Source organism: Vipera berus (genome assembly GCF_964194415.1).
Source record: "Vipera berus genome assembly, chromosome: 1".
Lineage (NCBI taxonomy): Eukaryota > Metazoa > Chordata > Lepidosauria > Squamata > Viperidae > Vipera > Vipera berus.
In genome coordinates, this window is record NC_138202.1 from 296099496 (window position 1) to 296122130 (window position 22635).

Here is a 22635-nt window from a genome sequence, read left to right on the forward strand (position 1 = left end):
GTTGAACTTTTTGCTTCTCAAGCTGGCCGTAATTAAATTGGGTAACATCTTTTATAAACTTCTGCTATAAAGACTGCCTCTGTTTGTAGCCGGTTAGCCAGCTGTTTAACTTCCTGTTGTTGCATGTTTTTGCCCCATTAGTTCTGCAGCAACAGGATGAACCGATTTTGGAGGCACATATGTTGTTTTTGGAAACAGTGCATGTGCTTGTGCATGTGTTCATAGCATTTATAAAGGGTTTCGGGATGGAGAGTGCTTAACAAATCTTAAAACAATAATTCTTAGGGAAATAAAATGCTTCTCAGAAATGGGAGGAACCAAGTATGGGGAAACAAAAGAGCTGCCCGGAGTCTCTTTCCATGGCAAATGGGCAGCGTATAAATTTAACAAATAAATAAACATAGGCATTTCAAAAAATATTTTTTTTAAAAAAAACTTCATTTGCAAGCAGCTTTGTATAGTTTCTTTTAAATGATAAATTTAGTAACTATTCAGTAAGATTTAGGAAATTGCTGTTTGTTTATTCTCTTTTTAATAGTCTCATCTCTTTAGCTAGGCTCCCCTAGGTAACTAATTATTTAGATGTTGTGTACTGATTATTAAATATTCTGAAATGTTGTCATAATTCCCAGAAAGTAATATAATGTGGGTTAAATCTAGAAGAGAGGAAAATCTATACAGTAGAACTCAGCACTATATTAATTTATCTATTTGCAGCTAAAAGCAATTAAAGTAGTTCTTAAAATTTGGTTTTTAATCTGAAGTTTAAACTATACATTGAAGTTTACATATTTTGAAAAGGCAGCCCTCTTTACAGTATTAACTGTCTTCTGTAATTTTTAGCCTGAACTAGTTCAACTATTTGTGAAGATCAGTTACGATTTTAAGCTTTATAAACTTGTTTCTGAAATCCATTCATGTGGAAAGAATTGGTAGCCCCATCCTGAAAGTCCATGCTCATTTTATTGCAAATCAAGTTGAACTGCCATGACTGTTGCCAGAATCACGAAGTAGTAAACTGATGAAAACATTTGCATAAATGTTATTTATTTATTATTATAGATGTCCCACTCTAAAAGATTCTAGGCAGCTTACAACATCCTATATATAGCTAAAATAATTAAAACATAACCCCAAATGTATAATGTCTTGGATACAAGCAGCCATTAACGGTTAAAAAAAAAAGCTCCACTAACATACCAAACCCAAGCCTGGAAACAATGATATCTGGATGTTGTTGTCCCAAGGCTAAAATTTATTCAAGGGAAACAGCCTATAAAAGGAAGCTATGATTTTTGCCTGTAGTATGGTCATCAAGTTTTAGGTCCACCTGGAATTTTTTTAAAATAATAAAAAAATTGGATGATAATTTCAGATTTCCAATACCCTGTTGAATTGTAGCTTGCGGGTTCTGTTTACCTCTCCTTAGAAAATATGAATTAAGAGTAGTTCTAATTTCTGCATGTTATTATAATTCTTTGTGTGTCGGGCTGATTAGTAACTGATTAGTAACTCATGCAGAATTTCATTTCTCAAATTTCAGGAGCCTTCAGCCAGATGCTGTTGGATGCAGTTAGGAGACTACTTTCGAAGTCATGTGGACAAACATGTTTGGACAGGACATTACTTTAGGTCTGTAAATATCTTTCTTTTATGAGAGGCCTATTCAGGGATCTTATAACGTTTTGTACAGATCTTACAATTGTGTCCCAAAAGCTTTATTTTGGATGGGGTTGGTGAAGGTAGGACTAAAGCAAAAAATTGTTTAGTATAACAATTTAAAGGGATTAATAGAAAACATTTTAAAAAGTAATGCTAATTCCTCCTTAAGTAACACCAGCTGCCTGCAATTAGTGCAGGTTCGCATCCCACCAGGCTCAAGGTTGACTCAGCCTTCCATCCTTCCGAGGCAGGTAAAATGAAGACCCAGATTGTTGGGGGCAATAAGCTGACTTTGTAATAATGCCGCTTGGGGTGTGTGTGTGAAAGCCCTAATAAGCAGGCATATACATAGAATGAAGGCTACTGCTAAGCTTGTAAGCCGCCCTGAGTCTTCGGAGAAGGGCGGGATATAAATGGAATTAAAATAAAAAAATAAAATAATAGATATTTGAGGTTGCTAGCGAATAGAGTCTTTGGAGGTTTTTATAAATTTAAATTTAAATAATAAATAAATAAATAAATAAATATTGTTGCTATTATTGTTTTAAATTCAGTAACTTCAGAATCCTTTGCCAAGTGAGAAAAAATTGGAATTACTTAGCAAGCATTTTTTCTCATTCTTAGAATTTTTATATATTATATATTTTTCTGTATGTACGTATAACTTCCAGCCTTTGCTGCTATAACATAATGTAATCCAGAAAGAAGGAAAAGGGTTATGCAGGACTGTGGAATTTGTTTTGTTGATCGTTGGAAATAATAACATCCTTGGGCTTTTTAGGAATTCAAACTTCAACCCTTATCTTCCATAAGATTACCCTAGGCAAGGTATTGACAAGCACATTACCACTGATTTCACAGTGCAGAGAAATTCAGCAAATAAATAAATGAGGCAATAGCAACAGTGTTACAGGGAAGCACCAGCAGTAGAGAAGAGACTAACACAATTCAATGTTTTAAAGCATTTGGGAAAATAGCAAGTCATCTGCCAGGCACTGAAATGACAGATGAAACCAGAGAAGCACCAGCAGAAAGCTCTTTCTGTGATTATTCCCTCAACCCAGAAGGGGAAAGCATGCCCACAGGGCCCCCAATTAAAATATTTTAAAATGATTAATTTTATATATATATATGTGTGTGTGTGTACTTAAGGTAACAGCCAAAAAAAGAGATAAGTTATTCTACATCAACACTTCCGTGTTTCTTATGAGAACTGATGCACAGATTCTCCTTTTCTGTTCATCAAAGGTCTGCCTAAAGATACAGTATGCATTAGAAGGGGTTTTTTTTTAATTCCCCCAAAATGTTGCTTTGAGGTTGTTGAATTATATATTGACAAAAGTAGTAACTTTCTTTCCTTTAATGCTAGGCACCATATTCTCTCAGTGCAATTCCTTAGTGGAACAATTCCCCTCATATTTCCAACAGGTAGCAGTTTTTATATGCGCTGCTCTTAGCATAAAACACACTAAGTTTATACACATTATGGAACTGTTAAAACATCAAGGGGTGGCGATAATGCTGCAATTCCCTGAACATCCTGGCCTATAATGCCTAAGGTTATATTCTGTACTTGATCCCCAGATTGCTATATTTCAGGACCCTTACGCCACATATATAAATATAAATCCCCTCTTCAGTGCAGGAGAGACATGATAGAATGTATAGTGTCATAGTAGAGGCAATATCATTGATTAATATTTTGGATTGCATATTCTTCCTGTTTTTTAATTTGGATTTATAAGGGGTGTGTGTAGAAGTATGTATTTTCCCAAGGTGAATTTAAATGTGTCTGCCCTAATTTATTTCCCATATGCTTTTACATTAAATACTATTCTGTACTGTATTTCCACTTGTATATTATATATACCAGGCCTTTAGCTCCTTTTGAAAGAAAGACACAACAAATGTCAAAGATACTTGGTATTTTATGCAAAGTTTTGTTCTGAATGATGATTTTTAAGGAAAATCCATTCATATTTCTATTGAATCAATGTATTTGTTTGTAATAGATCATTCGGTTTTACCCCACTGACAAATTTGTGATACCCATTTGAGTCATCAGAAAAGAAAGCTCTACAGATGCAATCATGTATAAGTAAGGTGAACAAATATTTTTGCCCATGGGCACAAAGCCTGTAGAAAAGCCTTATAAAATGGACTGTGATTTATGACCTATTTATTTGATGGAAACAAATTGTCTTTTAAGAAGCTATTCTCAAAGAAAATTAGAGATTTTGAATTCCTTAGTTTTAATAGCTTATTGTCATTTTTAGTTTTTTTTTTAAAAAATCTAGTTTTTTTATTATTGTGGCTACATTTTTATTACTTTTTTCATTTTATTCAGGGTGTTTGACAGCATTTGAAATAAGACAACAGGTGGTGATTTAGAGGACTGTCTAATCAAGAAGTAGTGACTTATTTTTTTTCTAGTTTCTTAACATTTTAATTCTTTGAATTAAATGATAATATGTTTTTGCATTTCAGATTTATTTTTTAATCAATGCATCCAAAAAATTAAAAAAGTCTTAAGTTGTGTAATGGGGCAAAAATTTTAACTTTTTCCTGTTTCTCCAGCCAAGTATTTAATTTAAAATATCCTGAGTTTTTTGTTTTTTTATATAAACCTAATTACTCATGGAAGTATCCAACATCCAACAGCTGCTCAGAATTACTTGACAGCGAGATGGGTAGCATAAATTTTATAAATAAATTTTTAAAAATTTAGAGGGATTAAAAGTCTTAAATATGAAAAGCAATTTACATGTATGGTTCATCTGTTTTTGCATTGATTATTTGTTTACCTTATTTCTTTTTATTTTCACTGCTGCTTTTATTAAACTAGCTAGTGATCCAATTGGAAGGAAAAGAATCCTGTTTTTCTATTCCCCTAAACAGACTAAATTTTTTGACGTACTGTTATTTCCCTAAACAATGACTTTTGATCTGCTTATATTTGAATTAAGAACACTCATAAAGGATTTTCAGAATGTAGCTTTTTATAGCAATAACATAAGCTTAAATAATCAAAAGCTTTGAAAGAATAGAGTATTAACAAGAGTACAAACATTTTCTTTTTACTACAAAAGAAAATTGTATTTAATGTTATTTTTGCAAAAATTGTATGATGAATCCTGACATGACCTTTATATAATTTATGACTATTCTCTTTGCTTTATAAAGTCATTTCCATTGTAGTTCAACAAGACTATTTTTTCTAGTTTAAACAAGACTGTTGACATAGATAGGCATTATACCAGGGATGGCTTTTTGGTACATCTCTGCTGAGCTGTAAAATTAATTGGCAGCATTTTGATTGGCAGATATCAAGGAGTGGCTTCAATTATTGTACAAACAATAAACAAACCTTATTTAAAAAGAGAGTAAAGGTAGCTTCTCAGTGAAATAAATTTCCTGCCAATCACATACTTTAGAATATAGGCTAGCCCTCGGGTAGGCAACCTTGGCTCTTTTATGACTCGTGGACTTCAACTCCCAGAATTCCTGAGCCAGCTGGCTCAGGAATTCTGGGAGTTGAAGTCCACGAGTCATAAAAGAACCAAGGTTGCCTACCCCTGGGCTAGCACTTCATTGATCCCAGAGATTTAAATTAGCAGAATAGGAAAATGGTGCCATGTGTTGTTATTTTGCTTAGTTTAAATACTAAGAATGAAAGTATGGCACCTTGCACGATATGATGACAGAATAACCAAGATCATGATTTTTTTCTTCTAGAACCAATTTAAGGTGCTGGTTATCACCTATAAAGCCCTACATGGCCTGGGTCCGGGGTATTTGAGGGAACACCTGCTGCCGGCATCAATTGCCCTTCGCCCAGTGCGCTCCCACAGGGAGGGTCTGCTCAGGGTCCCACCGGTAAGAGATTGCCGGCGGGTGACACCCAGGGATAGGGCCTTCTCAGTGGGGGCGCCTGCCCTCTGGAACCAGCTGCCAGTGGAGCTGAGGACTGCCCCCGACCTCCGATCATTCCGCCGGGGCCTGAAGACCTGGCTCTTTGAGCTCTCGGGCCCAGGCTGAGGAGAAATTTATTTTAATTGGGGTTTTTAATTGTACAGGGTTGGTTTAATCTTTTTTAAATTGGTTTTTTAACTTTTGTATGGTTGATTTTTAATTCCCTGTAAACCGCCCTGAGTCCTCAGGGAAAGGGCGGTATATAAATGCAATAAATAATAATAATAATAATAATAATAATAATAATAATAATAATAATAATAATAATAATAAGTTCTTTAAGTAGGATTAAAATCATTGCATTAAAGTTAAAGTTAAAAGAGAAACCAAATACCATGCCAAATGCATTGATTGACCAATCTTTGTTATTTGTACAATAAAATCCATACAACTAGCCCTACTATCAACCTGTTTTGTATATATTAAAGAAACTTCAGTGGAAACTAACTTGTTTCCCTATGATAGATAGGCTGGGAAATCCACCAGCTATTAGAAGATACTCCACTGCACAGTGTAGGTAGATATAATGGTGATAAATAATATAATGGTAATGGTAATCATCTCTTGTAGCAAAGGTTTGATAATAAACTTTAACACATTGGCTTTTGCTTGGCCTTTTCTACCACTTGCATTTGCTTTGTTTCCAGACATTTCCGTAATAGATCAAGGAGTTAATAATAATCATCATAAAATGGCTTTTGACAATGTGCTCTAAGATGTGTTAATAAACAGTTAGGAATTATTTATAGTCTATTAATCTCGAGGGCTACTCACACCATGAAGTATAGAAAATCCTGGCAGATATAAACTGAGATTTAGATAAGGAATTAACCAGGATAGCTCTTATACCTGCTTTCCTCCTCATACCTAAGATAGATATCTTGTTTCATTAAAAAAAAGATAATTGAGAAAGTTTTTCTTTGCTTGTATGGAATTGCAAAATATAGCAAGTCCTTTTTTGAGCTGCTTTTTCCCCAGCTGTGCTATTGTGAGATTGTTTATTCTGTACTCATTGAGACCCAAGGAAAACACTGTAGTAAGAAAAGGGGCCAAGAAACGTGTTGGGGCAAGGCCAATAGCAGGGCATCTATAAGACTTGTTTCAGCAGCTTTCTAGGGTAGTACAAGCCTTGCTGACTTCCTGTTCCATTAATTTTGGAGCTAGTTAGTCTTTTCAGTGTCATTTGCAAATGAACTATATTTAAGTTTGGAGCAAATGTTATTGATAAATAATGTTTTTTATAATACAAAGTATGGCAGTTCTTAGCTGTTATTTGTGCAGATTGCTTTCTAGGCCTTTGGATACACAGCAAGGAAGATGGCAAGATTGTACTTCAGAACCTCAATGTTCTTTTTTTTAAAATAAGAAATGGCATCACAGGTGGTCTTTGATGGGAGACCAGCCTTTAAAACTTGATCCATATTTTATGCAATAAAATGCTTGAACACTAGCACACTGTATAATACCCCCCCAAATCCCCCCCCCCAAATTTTGAAAATGAAATCTTTACTTAGGCATCTCAGAATATAATTTTCCTTTCTCTTTTTGTTGATGTAAAGGCTTATTTTCCACTCCGGTCATATTTATGACTGGATATAGTTTGGTCTCAATCACAACTTAATTTTGTAAGATATTTCCTTATCTTCCAGTTGTAGCAAACATTAAACTTTGCAAAATGAAGGAACCCTTAGAGTCTTATTTGGATCATAGAATATTTCCAGTCATGAGTAAAGTACTTTAGATCAGAGGGTGTTCTGTTACTTCAGTGTTGGGAGTGCTTTAAAATGACAGAAGTGCAGGTTCTTCAAGCTGAAACATTTGATGTAGAGGAGATATTCAGGATAAGCTGGTTGTCTTCCCCCCCCAACTCTTAGATCCTTGGATTGAGTGCCTTTTTCAGACTTCAAATCAGAACCCAGATTGGTAGGTATTTCAGTATATCCATTACCTAGCTGTGAGCATTGCCTATATGTCTCATATAGCCTGAGGATTACACCTCTCTACATAAGATTCCATTTCAGTTATTTCTTCAAGGAGGCTTCATGTTGTTCCTAATATGAGGGAGATGAACCAAAGAAGCTACATTATACTAGATCACAGAATTTGTTCAGCTAACTCGGAGCCCTCTTGTCTCCAGTATTGTCTATATTAAATTTCAGCTATTCCAGTACTATATTTCCTATCATGGCAGCTGATCCTTTTAACTGGTGAGTGCATCATAGACTAAAAGTATTAGTCTTATTACTAAACCAGGATCCTTCCTACTATGCGAAATATTGACATAGAGAAAGGCTTTCTCAAGACAGACTTCAGATATCAAGAGTCATCGCTTTTGTGACTCTCATAATGGAAGTCCTTGCTAGGTTTTAGAAAAATGATAGGTATAAGACATGTTTTTTTCAATTATACTTTAAAGAGTGAATTTATAACTATTTTAATTATATGAAATTTCTAACAATTTGTGAATAGAATAAAATCATTGTTTTTTAAATAGTGGAATTAAAAGATGGGAGAAATAGGCCAAAGATTTTTCATTCTTCTCAAATTCTTATGGATCATCAGCTTGCTAGTTGTCTTTCAGAGGCTGCTGCTAAGTTCAGTTTTCCTATGTTTATAGTAAAATACTGTTTCTAATATACAGTAGCATACCTTGGTTTATACAGTTGGGTATTTATTGAAACAGGACAGAAACAATAATATGGCTTCATTCACATTTCTGTTTAATTTGGAAGAGTGGATGCTACACTGTGATTTTTTTTTTGGAGATTCTGTGTTCCTTCCTATATCCTTTTTTACCTCTTGGTCTGCTTTAACCAAACATTGCAACATGCCAGTTCTTGAGGATTGCAAAGCCCTCATGAGTACTAGATCTTATTGCATTGTTGGCTCAAGGACATAAATTCCTTGTACAGGAGGAAATAGACAAGAAACTGCTTGTTTGCAAAGGAGATAAGCTCCTTTCTGCAAAGTGTTGTCTGATTTACTATATTTCTTTTTTTTCAGCCTCTTCTGACCTAACTGATCTTTGCTATGAGCATTCCTTGTCAGTTTCTTACAATGCTTTGCGTTTATTTTGCAAGATAGGTATGTCAATCTTATTAATCATATTTATGCTATTAATTTCTATCTTAGTATGAACTGAAATAAGTGAGTTCTGCTTGCAGTTGTTATCAGTAAACAATTCTGTATTGCTTCTGGATGATGATAGTATACAGAATAACATCCTATGTACCCTTTAAGTGTAATATAGATAGATATATTGTAGATAGAGATAGAGATGATAGAGATAGCCAACACTTCAGAACATAGGCTTAAGTTACAGGAGGATCTGGACAGACTTGAACACTGGGCGCTATCTAACAAAATGAAATTTGCTGGTGAAAAAAGTAAGGTTCTACACTTAGGCAAGAAAAACCAAATGTACAGGTATAGTATAGGGAGTACCTTGCTCAATAGTAGTAACTATGAGAGGGATCTTGGAGTCCTAGTGGACAATCACTTAAATATGAGCCAGCAGTGTGCTGCAGCTGCCAAAAAAACGAACACAGTGTTAGGCTGTATTAACAGAAGGATAGAATTAAGATCACGTGAAGTACCGTATTAATACCACTTTACAATGCCTTGGTAAGGCCACAGTTGGAATACTGCATCCAGTTTTGGCCACCACGATGTAAAAAAGATGTTGAGACTCTAGAAAGAGTGCAGAGAAGAGCAACAAAGATGATTAGGGGACTGGAGGCTAAAACATATAAGGAACGGTTGCTGGAATTGGATATGTCTAGTTTAATGAAGAGAAGGACGAGGGGGGACATGATAGCAGTGTTCCAATATCTCAGGGGCTGCCACAAAGAAGAGGGAGTCAAGTTATTATTCAGAGCACCCGAAGGCAGGACAAGAAGCAATGGATAGAAACTAGCCAAAGAGAGAAGCAACCTAGAACTAAGGAGAAACTTCCTGACAGAACAATTAACCAGTGGAACAACCTGCCTCCAGAGGTGGTGAATGCTCCAACACTGGAAGTTTTTAAGAAGAGTCTGGCCAGCCATTTGTCTGAAATGGTATAGGGTTTCCTGCCTGAGCAGGGGGTTGGACTAGAAGACCTCCAAAATCCCTTCCAATTGTTGTTGTTGTTGTTGTTATTGCTGCTACTACACCCTTGAATACTCTGGGAAGATTATCATGGCCATACTGGCTTGAAGCCAGCCTGCCTGGTTTCCAAAGGGGTTTTGGGGAAGGAATGGGGGGCCTGATTTATTATTTGGAGATGAACTGTACTTCTGTATAAGTGAAGCCTATCCTGATGTATGCTTTCTGCAATTTACATGTTTGCTATACGACAGTACTTATTTTTAGTCCATTGGATGCAGGGCTAATTTTATTATACTTCTTGGTCATTACTCTGATATCTATTGTATTAATAACCAAATTCTGATTTAGAACTGCCTGCCTTTTCCATTTAGGATCTGTTTTTGGCTTTGTCCTTGGCTTTTGAGGAAGAATTAACAGTGGATGTTTCTTTGGGCGCTATGTGTCCTTCTCTCATTCAAAAATAATTTGCCTTTAATTGATTCAAGCACACAATTATTCCAGCTTGTTTTATACTTAATATCTGCAGCTTATTCTCTGTTGTCATTGTTGGCTCTGACAGCATTAGATCAATAAGCTCCTGTCTAGTTTGTCACTGTTGCCTGTAACGTTTTTGGCCTTTCCTAAAGAGTCCAATCAATATTTTGCTCCAAGGTTTGTTCTCAAATGCTATATATAATCTGGACACATGCCGTGTGTGTGTGTGTGTGTGTGTGTGTGTGTGTGTGTGTGTGTGTGTACATCACACGCAGAGAGAGGATGAACCTGCTTTTGCTCTCACTAGCTGGACTGACACCGCTGTGTTTTTTCTTCTGCTCTTTCTTTATAATGCAGTTACTATTCCCATACTCTGGTCTGCTTCTTTCCTCTGTTCTTGGATTATATGGCTATTGTGAGTCAGCAGATTTTTGAATATCTCGTGAAAACCTGCAATCCACCTGGCTTTCGGGGGCATCTATGACTTTTTTTTATCATTTCTGCTGTTGGCAGGTGACCTGTGGTGAAAATCAAGCAAGAAGGACAATGACAAGCACAGTACCTTCCAAGAAGCCTTACCGCAAGGCTCCACCACAACATCGTGAGATTCATCATGAGCTGCCCATACTGTGTGATGAATATGATGGTGTCATTTTGGCAAAGCAGAATCAGGTAACTGAAATCAAGGCTGTTAAGGATCTGGTGTATCTGCAGAAGGGGTTCAGCTGTATCAGGACAGATAACCTTAAACAGCAGGTGGATGGGTATGATGAGGTTTGCAATGTTAACTTTCCTTCCTCGTCTTTGGAGTCAAGTAGTGACAAGAAAGTAGCAGGATGCCAAGCAGAACTAAACCTGAAGATTTGGAATTTATCTTCTGCCGTACTTCCCAGCTGGAAAGTAGAGAAACAGAGGATGAAGTACTCTCAGTATCCTAGCCAAAGGTGGCTCAGTAAGTTCATGAGCCAGAGTGTGGAGATGTTAATAGCTTCTGGGGATGAAGGCCAACAGCCAATCTGCTCCTTGAAAAGTAGATGTTTACAACGTTCTCTTATGTTCAAAGAACCTGCTGAGGTATTGGCGCCAAGGAAATTCCATATTCCAACCACTCACCTACCTCTCAAAGGCATCTTGAAGCAGACAAAGATGCTGAATGTGCAGCCTCAAAACTTGGGAATATTCAACTCAGTAGAAACCCTGACCCAAAGCCACCAATCACAACAGTATAATGACCCTCAACCTTGCCTCAAGAGGCATGATAGGCATGCATCAGAATGCCACAATATTAGCTCTTCAGAGTCTGGCCGACAAAAAGACAAAAAAAGACAGGAGAAGCTCCAGTTCTCAAAGTTCCTGGATGAGATCACCCACAGAGTACTGAGTCCTGTCTATTTGCATTCTTGGGGTGAAGATAGTGGAGAAGAAAGAATCCAGAAGTCTCTCACAGTTTCTAAATGTCCCACACAAAAAGGGCAGAAGGAAAGCCTGCTTGAGAGCACTAAGCAAATCACTAAGAAAAGCCCTTGTCTAGTTAAGAGAAGAGACGAATGGAGGCGAGAGGGCCTTGAAATCATATTCTGCCCTAGGAAGCCTCCAGAGGAGATGGACAGGACACCTAGACAAAGGAGAAAGCTTGCTCTAGTGAGGAAGGACAGCAGAGAGAAGCTTCGGTCTGTGGAGAAACAGGTGGTGGATTTGTGTCAATATCAGTTGCAGTGCCTGGTGGAATTGAGTTTGTCAACAGTAACTTTTAAGCAACAGCATCTACCCTCATGGAAAATATCTTAGCAGGTGGGAAGGGAGGGATACAAGGCAGGACCAAAATGGATACTTGCTAGGTACTTGCAATCCACCTGGCCATGTGCCAATTTGGAGTGAGGTTACCTGGAGGAGAAAAAGAGCTCTCCTCGCTTGTGTTGGAAACAGGAGAATGGGTAGACCACTTAGAATTTCTCTTTCTTTCAGCTTAGCTATCAACAATGTAGGTGCTTAGAAAGAGGGGATAAGTAACCAGTTTTGCACTTAAACACATACTTTGTTATAGCAATAAGCATCAGAAGGGGGCTTCTCCCTCATTCCTCACTTGAGGATTTAATATCAAACTTTTTAGCCCTATCTCTGTGGAAAGAGATAATTATGCAATAAGGAAACTCAGCCCATTTGCTTAAATGGGAACTTTCCAGCCATTCACTTAATTCATATCCCTTTACGTTCGAATTTAGATTGCTTTGGTTTGTTTTTTTCCAAGGCATTTTTTCATACCTTTATTGCCATGGTCTGTTTAGGGCACCTCTTTTGCATTAATTTGAATAGTAACACAATAAATCCTGCTGCTGTAGTTTGTTATCTGATTGCAAGATTGCAAAATGGTAGCTTAAAAGACTAAATGCATCTACTGAAATTAACTCACTTGAAAGTAAGTAAGTTTACAAAGGTAGTCCGTTTGCCTTTTGAAAAAGCACCTTTTGGACAACGATTACCTGGATGACTGAGAATCTCCATAGACAAAAGGAGCAATTGGAAACCATGATAGTTAAAAGTTAGGACCGTTGAGGGTTTCTGATTCAGAGCTTTCCAAATCTCGAAAGATAATTATGAAGTAAAATTAAATAGAAATACTAAGTTATGACATTTGACCAATTGAGAAATCTGGATTCAAATTCCTATCAAACCATAACAGAGAATGAATTTAGATGGTTTCATTTCTGCTGGCCTAAAATATCTTAGTTTGTTGTGAAGACTACCCTTTCTGTAAAATGGAGTTGGTAAAGAATGTTCTAGATCTTTGATGGCAATATCATTTATCTTATTTTTTTATTGATAGGGTTGCTAGAGTAACGTAGACTGATTTATGGCAAAACATAGCATTTTGCTAACTTTCTAAAACAACATAGTGATACGTTGAATGTAGAATAGCTTGTGGTGTAGAAGGGAACAAACAAATGTCTGGAAAGCTTAAACCAACCTGTGTTTTGACTGAAAGAATATGTTTGCCATAAAACAATTCCTAAATACTATTTGTATAATAACCCTTGTGATTGAGAGAACTGTTCAGAATACTTTGTGTTCTTAATTCAAACTGTCCTCTTTTCATAACCCCAGTTGTGGCCTAATGTAAGCAGTTTCTCAAAAATATTTGTGGCTTCACCAGAAATCTGGTTTTCAGATTGGTCTTGTCCTCTGGCGCCTGCTTGCACAAATCCCTGCAGTTTTCTTGGCAAGATTTCAGACGTAGTTTGCCATTGTCTGCTTCCTGGGGCTAAAGAGAGTGATTGGCCCAGCTGAGTTCATGCCTAAGGCAGGCATAGAATGCAGAGTCTCCTGGCTTCAAGACTTGATACCTTCAACCACTACACCAAACTGGCTTTTATTTTTCCCATTTAGCATTTGCATGGTTTAGTTTGATATTCTGGTAACTAGTTCATATTTTTAATTAAACCTTGATTCTGTTTCCTTTTATTTATTTATTTATTTTGTAGGAGCCCTTGACAGATGCAGAAAGGATAAAGTAAGTATCCTGGCCCTTTTTTTATTCCATAGTTGTTTGTAGTTCTTCTGTTTCAGGTTATATTATCTGTGCTTGTTTCCTGATGTTGCGGAATAGTGTTTTCCTCTGTTAACTTTTTAATATGCATAAAAAAGAACTAAGTCTGGCAAAAGTGATTGTTGCAGAGCTGATAACGGCTGACATGAGCTTAAACAGCCAAAGCTGCTCTTCACAGAAACCCAGCTGTAGAAGTATTAAGTGAAGACTCCAGTGTTATCTTTGTCTTAGTGCTGCTGTAACAGGCTAGTTTAAGAACAATATCCATTCTAAGTTTGATCATCTATTTATGTGGCTTGAAAATATTATTTTATGTTGTTTTTGGAAAATTCACTGGGTAAAATATTTGCAGATGGTAAGCCTATGATGAACCACACTAACAGAATTATTGAATCCTTGAGAGGATGTCTACATGGATGTAAATGTATGGATGTGGCAACATAACCCTTATGCATCAGTATTTCCAAAGCCAATATGTGAATACTGCAACATCTTCATCTAGAAATTTATTTGATGACCTAGAAATGGATAGTTTTCTTAATACGAACATTGAAGTCAAGGTAAAAATGGGATGGTGATTTTCCTCCCTGCAACATTATTTGTTTTCCCTGGAAACACATAAATTATTGAGTGAGTTTCAACTTCCAGTGGAGGACACCTGAGCTATCTAGCCCCATCTGGCTGATGTGCTTAATCTAAAAGCTGTAAAGTAAGAAGGAGCTGCTTGCATAGGTGGGTGGCCTCCTTTTTTGAATTAAACTCCCTGTCTGTAGAATAGTAGAGAAATGATCGAGCATGGAATTTTCCTTCCCTGCCCAAAGCAAGTTGCTCACGTTTGCTCATATTGGTGCCCAGAAGGGCTTGCTACCGTGGGATTCTTCATTCTGTGCATTAGATTGACCTGATCTTGCATACTGTTTTTGATCCCAATTTTATCCCAAATTTTGTTCATCTTACTTTCTGGTCTGATAACATACTAGTTATTTTGAAAAACTATCTTCAGCACTACCCAAATACCAATAGCAATAGTGCTTAGCCTTATATATCACCCCGTAGTGCTTTACAGCCCTCTCTAAGCTATTTACAGAGTCAGCATGTTGCCCCCAATAATATGGCTCCTCATTTTACCAACCTCTGAAGAATGGAAGGCTGAGTCAGTTTACCCAAAGAGCTCCTGTGGCGAATAAAACCAGTCACAAAAATCTGACTAGGAAAGCAATTACTGCAAACCATATACTTTTGTATTTTACAAGTAACATTTTAGGAATTCTCTCTCTCTCTCTCTCTCTCTCTCTCTCTCTCTCTCTCTCTCTCTCTCTCTCTCTCTCTCTCTCTCTCTCTCTCTCTCCCCCCCCTCTCTCTCACACACACATCTTTAACCATCACAGACATACCAATATAGTATTCCACTGACTACTGCCTTCTGACTTCCTTAGCTTAAGTAAGCCTAACATCAGTACCTGGAAGGATGTTTGAGCAGATAGTAACCATTTTAAAGACAATACTGCAATTGCTAAGCCAACCTTTTTATAAAACTAGGTCATGTAAAACAGACCTCATCTCCTTTGCAAGTCAATTATTTTAGCGGTCCATGCTGTGGATATAGCCTGCCTCGATTCCAGCAAGCCTTTTTGACAAGATTCCACATGGCATTCTCTGTGACAAGTATTAAAGTATAATTTGGGTAGCACTGCAGTAAGAGTGGTCTACCAGATGGCCATCTGTGCTCAGGCAATCAGCATGAATGGTTCTACATCAGGTTACAAAGCAGTAATTACTGAAATCTATCTTGCAGTCAGTATTATTCTGCATTTTTATTAGAAGTCTGGATAATGAGATTGATAGGCTGCTTACTAAATTTGTGGAGGACACAAAATTGGAAGATCTGGCTAAAATCCTGGGTGACAGAATTAAGATTGCAGTATAATTTGAACAAATTAGAAGGCTGGACTGAAAAGAAGCAAGTTGTTCTTCGAAAGGGAAAAATGTAAGTTATTATATTTAGGGAGGAAAAATACATGATATGCCTAAAAGATGAGTGTTGCTGGCTTGAAAGCACTATAAAGGAGAATGTGTGTATTCTTTTTCAACAAGCTAACATAAGTTAGTGTGAGATAGTTGTTGGAAGAGCATTATATCAAAGATGCATGAAGCCCTTATTCCCCTCTACTACACACTGGTGAGTTCACATCTGCAGTAGCATGTATGATTCTGGGACCACATTTCCAGAAAGTTATTCATAATTTAGAACAGGTTCAGAGGAGAGTGACAAAGATGTTATAGAGCAGTGATGGCGAACCTTTTAGAGACCGAGTGCCCAAACTGCAACCCAAACCCCACTTATGTAGCATCGGGTGCTGGGCAGGTGTGGCCCTTTGGGTGGGCATGGCTGCCGTTGTAACGGCAGACTATGTAGGACTAAAAATCCAATTCCAACTTTGCGAGATCTTTTTTTTCTCGCGAGAAGTTGAAATTGATTGATTGAACCTTTTTTTCCCCTTGCACACGGCGGCGGAGGCCTAAAGCGAAAAGGTTTTATAAAACCCAGCTGAAGGCCTAGGACTGGAGTGATGGTGCGGGTGCCCACAGAGAGGGCTCTGCGTGCCACCTTTGGCACCCGTGCCATAGGTTCGCCACCACGGTTATAGAGACTAGAGTACAGACTGAAGGAACTTTGGATGTTCAATCAGAAAGAAAAAAGACTGAAGGGAGATATTAAAAGGTGCTATAGAGAAGATACTCAGGTGATATTTTCCATTGTCATAAACATGGGAACCAAAAATAATGGTTACAGGTTTCAGCCTCTTGAAACTTGCTTAAATATAAGCATCAACTTTTGATAGTAAGATCTGACAAACAGTGGAATATTTTTCCTATGGAGATTGTGGGTTTTCTGTCACTGGTTAGATTTTTAAGAGGACGCGGCTTCTTGAGGGTAATTTAATTGCTTTTCATGCATTTTGCAGACGGTTGGAGAAGATGATCATTGGACCTTCCACTTCCATGATTCTGTGATTTTTTTCCTGGCTTACCAAATGATGGATTTTCCCCCTTTGGTTTTGAGCATCCTGTACAGGAAAATTTGAACTTGAAGCTATCAGTTTTCTATCCGCAGGACTTGTGGATATTTTGTAGAAATGACGATGGTTTGGGTGTCTTGGGTGTGGGATATAATTAGTCAGTTCTAAGCAAATTTTCAGTTTATATAGCTTATTTGTTCTAAATTAGGTGATAATTGAAGCTACGTTTTGTGTGTTTATCTTGTTTCAACTTTCCAGATTCCAGAAATGCAATTGAACTTCGCACAGATGCACATTGATATATTAGCAGCGAAGCTTCCTGCAGTTTAGTTGGAAATAAGTTGCTGGTTTTTGTACCTTAGGTTGTTGCAGCGTGACAATGAGGAGCTACGTCGACGTTTGGCCTATGTCACCAACAAAATGGAAGCAATGGAGAGGGAGTTGGAGTCTGGGCAAGACTATCTAGAGATGGAATTGGGCCAAAATCGAGAAGAACTAGAAAAATTTAAAGACAAATTCCGTAGGTATGTGACTTTTAGAACATCAGGTAGTGCTTAGCTCATTCTGCAACATATTTTAACAAACTGCCATTTGTAGAAATACTGCAAATGAAGTCAGGGGAACCTTTGGCTTTTCCAGTTGTAGTTCAGCTACAACTCTTTAACAGCTCCTGGCTACTGTTCTTCATAGTAGTTGTTTAACAACATCTGGAAGGCCAAAGACTTCTATATTCTCTTTAGATCATTATGTACAGAGAAATAGTTCTATATGAAATGTATGTCCTGAGGCATGCAGACACCACTTATAAAGCTGGATTTTTTTTCCCTTTAGCATTTTGGCTTGCTATTGGATAGCTTAGTGTTATGTAAGACCCATAGATTTACAGAGCTATATTGTCAGACTTTTGGTCAGACTTTTTAATACCTTGAAGACAGCCATACGGAGCCAGAAACAGAGAAGGAAATGAGCTTATATTGTGAAAGACATGCGCCCAATCAAAATGTCTCCCCGTGACTCCCCAAGGTGATGGCTATATTGTCTCATTTGGCGTTGAATCTTGAAATCAGTAATACCTGTTGGGATATATGACATTTTATTTGTATCTGTCTAGATCACCGTGTCTTAACGTTGGCAACTTGGAGATGTGTGAACTTCCAACTCCTAGAATTCCCCAGCCAGAATTCTGAAGTCCATACCTCTTCAAGCTGCCAATGTTGAGAAACACTCATCTAGAGTTTTGTTACGCCTAGGAAAGTGGTTGACATAAGTGATGTCTTATAAGGGGGAAAGGGGTCCTTTCTCATTGCCTATCAATATTTATTAGGCCTGGATACAGTAGTTTAAACCAAGCTGAGAATCCAGTTCTTAGAAAACACAGGTAAGTCATGGATCACCAGCTTAGAAACTGGGGCAATGGAGACAAATGTGGAGTTACTAATATAGCATCGTTACGGATGGGGAGAAGATGAGGTGATGAAGAGAGAAACAGATAACTGTATTCTACCATACAGAATTGGGAGTTTTCTCTGAAAGCTTTATCGTAGTATGACTTTTGACCATCTTCTCTTATCAAGCTTGTTCTCTTCCCCCCCCCCAATTCATACACCCTCCCTTCAATTTTGTACCTCCTTTCTCAAGCTATCTGCCGATTAATGCAGAAGGAGATGAAATACCTAAGCGTGGCAAAGTTTAAGGCATGCTGTAAATACAATACCATGCCACAGTCCATTGTATAAGATATCATATCTGGTGGGCCTATTCAGTAACATGAGTGCTCTTTTATATCTCAGATTGCAAAATAGTTACACAGCTTCACAAAGAACAAATCAGGATTTGGAGGAGAAGCTGCATGCCCTGGTAAGTGATTGTATGTAACGAGTAGAATGGGCAGGTCTAACTGTTTTAAAGATCCTAAAGGGTACTAGTATTGTACGGTAATATCAAAATGCAATGAATCAAGATTTGGAGTAGAATTTCAGTCTAGAGTTGATGAAAACGGGCATTGCTTCCAAGTCTTGTGTTTTGTGCAACAGTATTTTGGGTTCTCCTGTAACACAGCTATTTGTAGTTTGTCTTGCAGCTTTTTAAAAGAGTTTTGGAGTCATTATGTGCTGCTTATTGCAGAATCTGGGTGGGATGGCTTTGTTATGAATTGTGGGGTGTCAAAAGAGTGGAGCCAACATTTGTATATTGTGTGCATTCATAACACTCATGGCTTTTTTTCTCTCCTCTCTCTCTCTCTCTCTCTGTTTCTTTCCTTCCTACGCTGCTGCTGGCACATGCTGGGTGTGCTCACCTCTCAGGCCTCTCTCAGTCAAAACTGGATTTTTGCAGTTGCGTCTTTTCGTTTGTGTGTTATTCTTTTCCTCTTCACATGTTTCAGCCTTTCCAGTTTCATTGTTGTCCATGCATTACTCAGCCCCACTTGCACTGTCTTTGATGGCATCCAGAATCTGAATCAGCCAACAAACTTGGGTTTGAATAAAATAGCTGATGTTTTCCTAGCATGACTTGCTCCATCCTATTTAATGGGATGTCATAGTTTAGGGGGGGGAATGCCATTTGTCTTCCAAAAAAAAAAGTAATCTACAAGCTGACACGAGATATAGTACTTTTTCTTATCATTGCAGAACTAGGAGTTGGGTAGTATTGTTCTCAGAAACGTCAATCACCATAACCAAAACTAAGGATTTCTCATTCTAGTACAAAAGCATTATTAAATCATTATCATTTTAATCCAATATCAACACTCATGCTTCACAAGACAGAATGGAATGGGGACAATACACCCACCCACACACACACCAGTATATATATTTCTGCAGGGCTATGGGAATTCTGCATTTCTGAGTGGGCTTTAGAACAATAAAGTATTACTTTAAATGCAAAATGAATACTCTGAGAGTCAATTTTCATGGAAAGCACAAGTGGACAACTTTCAGTTGTATATTTTCCTGGTCCCTGACTCCCATCCTGACCATATTCCTTTATGATGAGTGCTTTGCTGGGTGGGCTTGCCACTGAGGCAGGAAACACATTATATAGTGTGAGCGGTAAAGTAGGCCTAAAGTAGTTGACAGATCTCAACATTCATTCCTCAAACTCAAGCCAGATCTCGACCGCAATCACTTGCACCATCAGCCCGCCCACTGCCTTCATTTTGCTCCAAAGGGTGGGTCTCAGCAGTTAGAAGGTTGTTCAACCATTGAAAGAGCCTATACTTAGTATTTAAAAGCTGTTGTACACTTATTTGAAAGCAAACCCTATTAGACTGAATGAGGCACACTAGACCTGTGTGGTACTGCAGTGGCCCCCAAACCTTTGAGCACCAGGGACCAATTCTGTAGAGAAAGATTTTTTCGCGTACCTGAGGAGCGTGATTTTGCATGCTGCCTGCATCCCATGTATTCATGGATGGTCACTTACTTGAGTGACCCAGTTTCTGGCATGCCGTGGCTCAGTGCTGGTCCACGGCCCAGGGGCTGGGGATCCCTGTGGTACTGGGCTGGTTTTCTGTGGAAAAGGTAAGGTACTTTTGTAGGGTTTGAAAGTGAGTGGCAAATGTCTATTGAAGATTTCATAGCAGAATTTAATATGTAATGATGTGACACATAATTAAGAGGCTTATGTTTTGCTACTTTAGCAAAATATCTTATTTAGAAGAACTTGGGATAAAAGGTCAGTCTTGAAGACTCAAGAAATAGTTGAGGGCTAGGATGCACAGATCAGTTTAAGTCTATTCCTTATCAATATGGCATGCATATAAACATTACTTTTTGCCCCTCAGATTACAGAATTACCTGTTGTTGTTGTTTAAAAAAAAACTACCCAGTTTTGTCTAGTGATTAAGGCACCAGGCTAGAAACCAGGATACTGTGAGTTCTAGTCCCGCCTTAGGCATGAAAGCCAGCTTGCATGACTTTGGGCTAGTCACATTCTCTCCGCTCAGTCTAGCTCACAGGGTGATTGTTGTGGGAAAAATGGGAGGAAGACAAATTTTTAGGTATTATGCTTGCCACCTTGAGTTATTTATAAAAATAATAAAGATGGAATCCCCTTCATGGATTACTGCCTTGTCGTGGCGAAGGGGCTTGCGTAATTCAATGAAGCTATGAGCTATGCCGTGCAGGGCCACCCAAGACGGACAGGTCATAGCTGAGAGTTCTGACAAAACGTGATCCACTGGAGAAGGAAATGGCAACCCACTCCAGTATCTTTGCCATGAAAACCCTATGGACAGTACCAAAAGGCAAAACGATATGACGCTGGAAGATGAGCCCCTCAGGTCGGAAGGCGTCCAATATGCTACTGGGGAAGAGCAGAGGGCTAGTACTAGTAGCGCCAGAAAGAATGAAGCGACTGGGCCAAAGCCGAAAGGACGCTCAGCTGTGGATATGTCTGGTGGTGAAAGGAAAGTCCGATGCTGTAAAGATTTTTTCTCCATAGGAACCTGGAATGTAAGATCCATGAATCAAGGCAAGCTGGACGTGGTCAAACAAGAGATGACAAGACTGAACATCGACATCTTAGGTATCAGCGAACTAAAATGGACAGGAATGGGTGAATTTAATTCAGATGACCATCAGGTATACTACTGCGGGCAAGAATCCCTCAGAAGAAATGGAGTAGCCTTCATAGTCAATAAAAGAGTAGGAAAAGCAATACTGGGATACAATCCTCAAAATGACAGAATGATCTCAGTTCGAATCCAAGGCAAACCATTCAATATCACAGTAGTCCAAGTCTATGCCCCAACCACCGGTGCTGAAGAGGATGAAATTGACCAGTTCTATGAAGCCCTACAGCACCTTATAGAACTAACACCAAAAAATGATGTCCTTATCATCATGGGGGATTGGAATGCTAAAGTAGGAAGCCAAAAGATAACCGGAATAACAGGCAAGTTTGGCCTTGGAGTACAAAATGAAGCAGGGCACAGGCTGATAGAATTTTGTCAAGAGAATACGATGGTCATAGCAAACACTCTTTTCCAACAACCCAAGAGACGGCTCTACACATGGACATCACCAGACGGTCAACACAGAAATCAGATTGACTATATGCTCTGCAGCCAAAGATGGAGAAGCTCTATACAGTCGGTAAAAACAAGACCAGGAGCTGACTGTGGCTCAGACCATGAGCTTCTCCTTGCAAAGTTTAGGCTTAAACTGAAGAAAGTAGGGAAAAGCACCAGGCCAGTCAGGTATGAATTAAATCATATCCCCGTTGAATATACAGTAGAGGTGACAAATAGATTTAAGGAATTAGATCTGATAGACAGGGTGCCTGAAGAACTATGGACAGAGGTTCGCAACATTGTACAAGAGGTAGCAACCAAAACCATCCCAAAGAAAAAGAAATGCAAGAAAGCAAAATGGCTGTCTGAGGAAGCTTTGCAAATAGCTGAGGAAAGGAGGGAAGCAAAAGGCAAGGGAGAAAAAGAAAGATACGCCCAATTGAATGCAGAATTCCAGAGAATAGCTAGAAGAGATAAGAATGCCTTCTTAAATGAACAGTGCAAAGAAATAGAAGAAAACAATAGAATAGGGAGGACCAGAGATCTTTTCAAGAAAATTGGAGAGATGAAGGGAACGTTTAATGCAAAAATGGGCATGATAAAGGACCAAAATGGCAGGGACCTAACAGAGGCAGAAGAGATTAAGAAGAGATGGCAAAATTACACAGAAGAACTATACAAGAATGAGCTTAACGTCCCTGATAATCACAATGAGGTGGTCACTGACCTCGAGCCAGACATCCTAGAATGTGAAGTGAAGTGGGCCTTAGAAAAGCTAAGCAACAACAAAGCTAGTGGAGGTGACAGTATTCCAGCTGAGCTATTCAAAATCTTAAAAGACGATGCAGTAAAAGTGC

At 38.2% G+C, this 22635-nt stretch overlaps 1 protein-coding gene across 3 annotated transcripts in view; it reads left to right on the plus strand.

Annotated features, from left to right (window-relative positions):
• Window positions 1–22635, plus strand: part of TJAP1 (tight junction associated protein 1) — a 59472-nt gene that overhangs the window by 27659 nt on the left and 9178 nt on the right. For 2 of the 3 annotated variants that reach the window (XM_081315308.1, XM_081315309.1), the window contains 5 exons: window positions 1544–1632; window positions 10711–10869; window positions 13677–13705; window positions 17124–17285; window positions 18552–18618. In XM_081315308.1, the coding sequence (XP_081171434.1) occupies window positions 10744–10869; window positions 13677–13705; window positions 17124–17285; window positions 18552–18618 (384 nt within the window). In that variant the 5' untranslated portion in view covers window positions 1544–1632; window positions 10711–10743. Of the gene's footprint in view, window positions 1–1543; window positions 1633–3675; window positions 3766–10710; window positions 10870–13676; window positions 13706–17123; window positions 17286–18551; window positions 18619–22635 lie in introns of those variants that run through there. The other variant, XM_081315307.1, reaches the window with a different exon arrangement.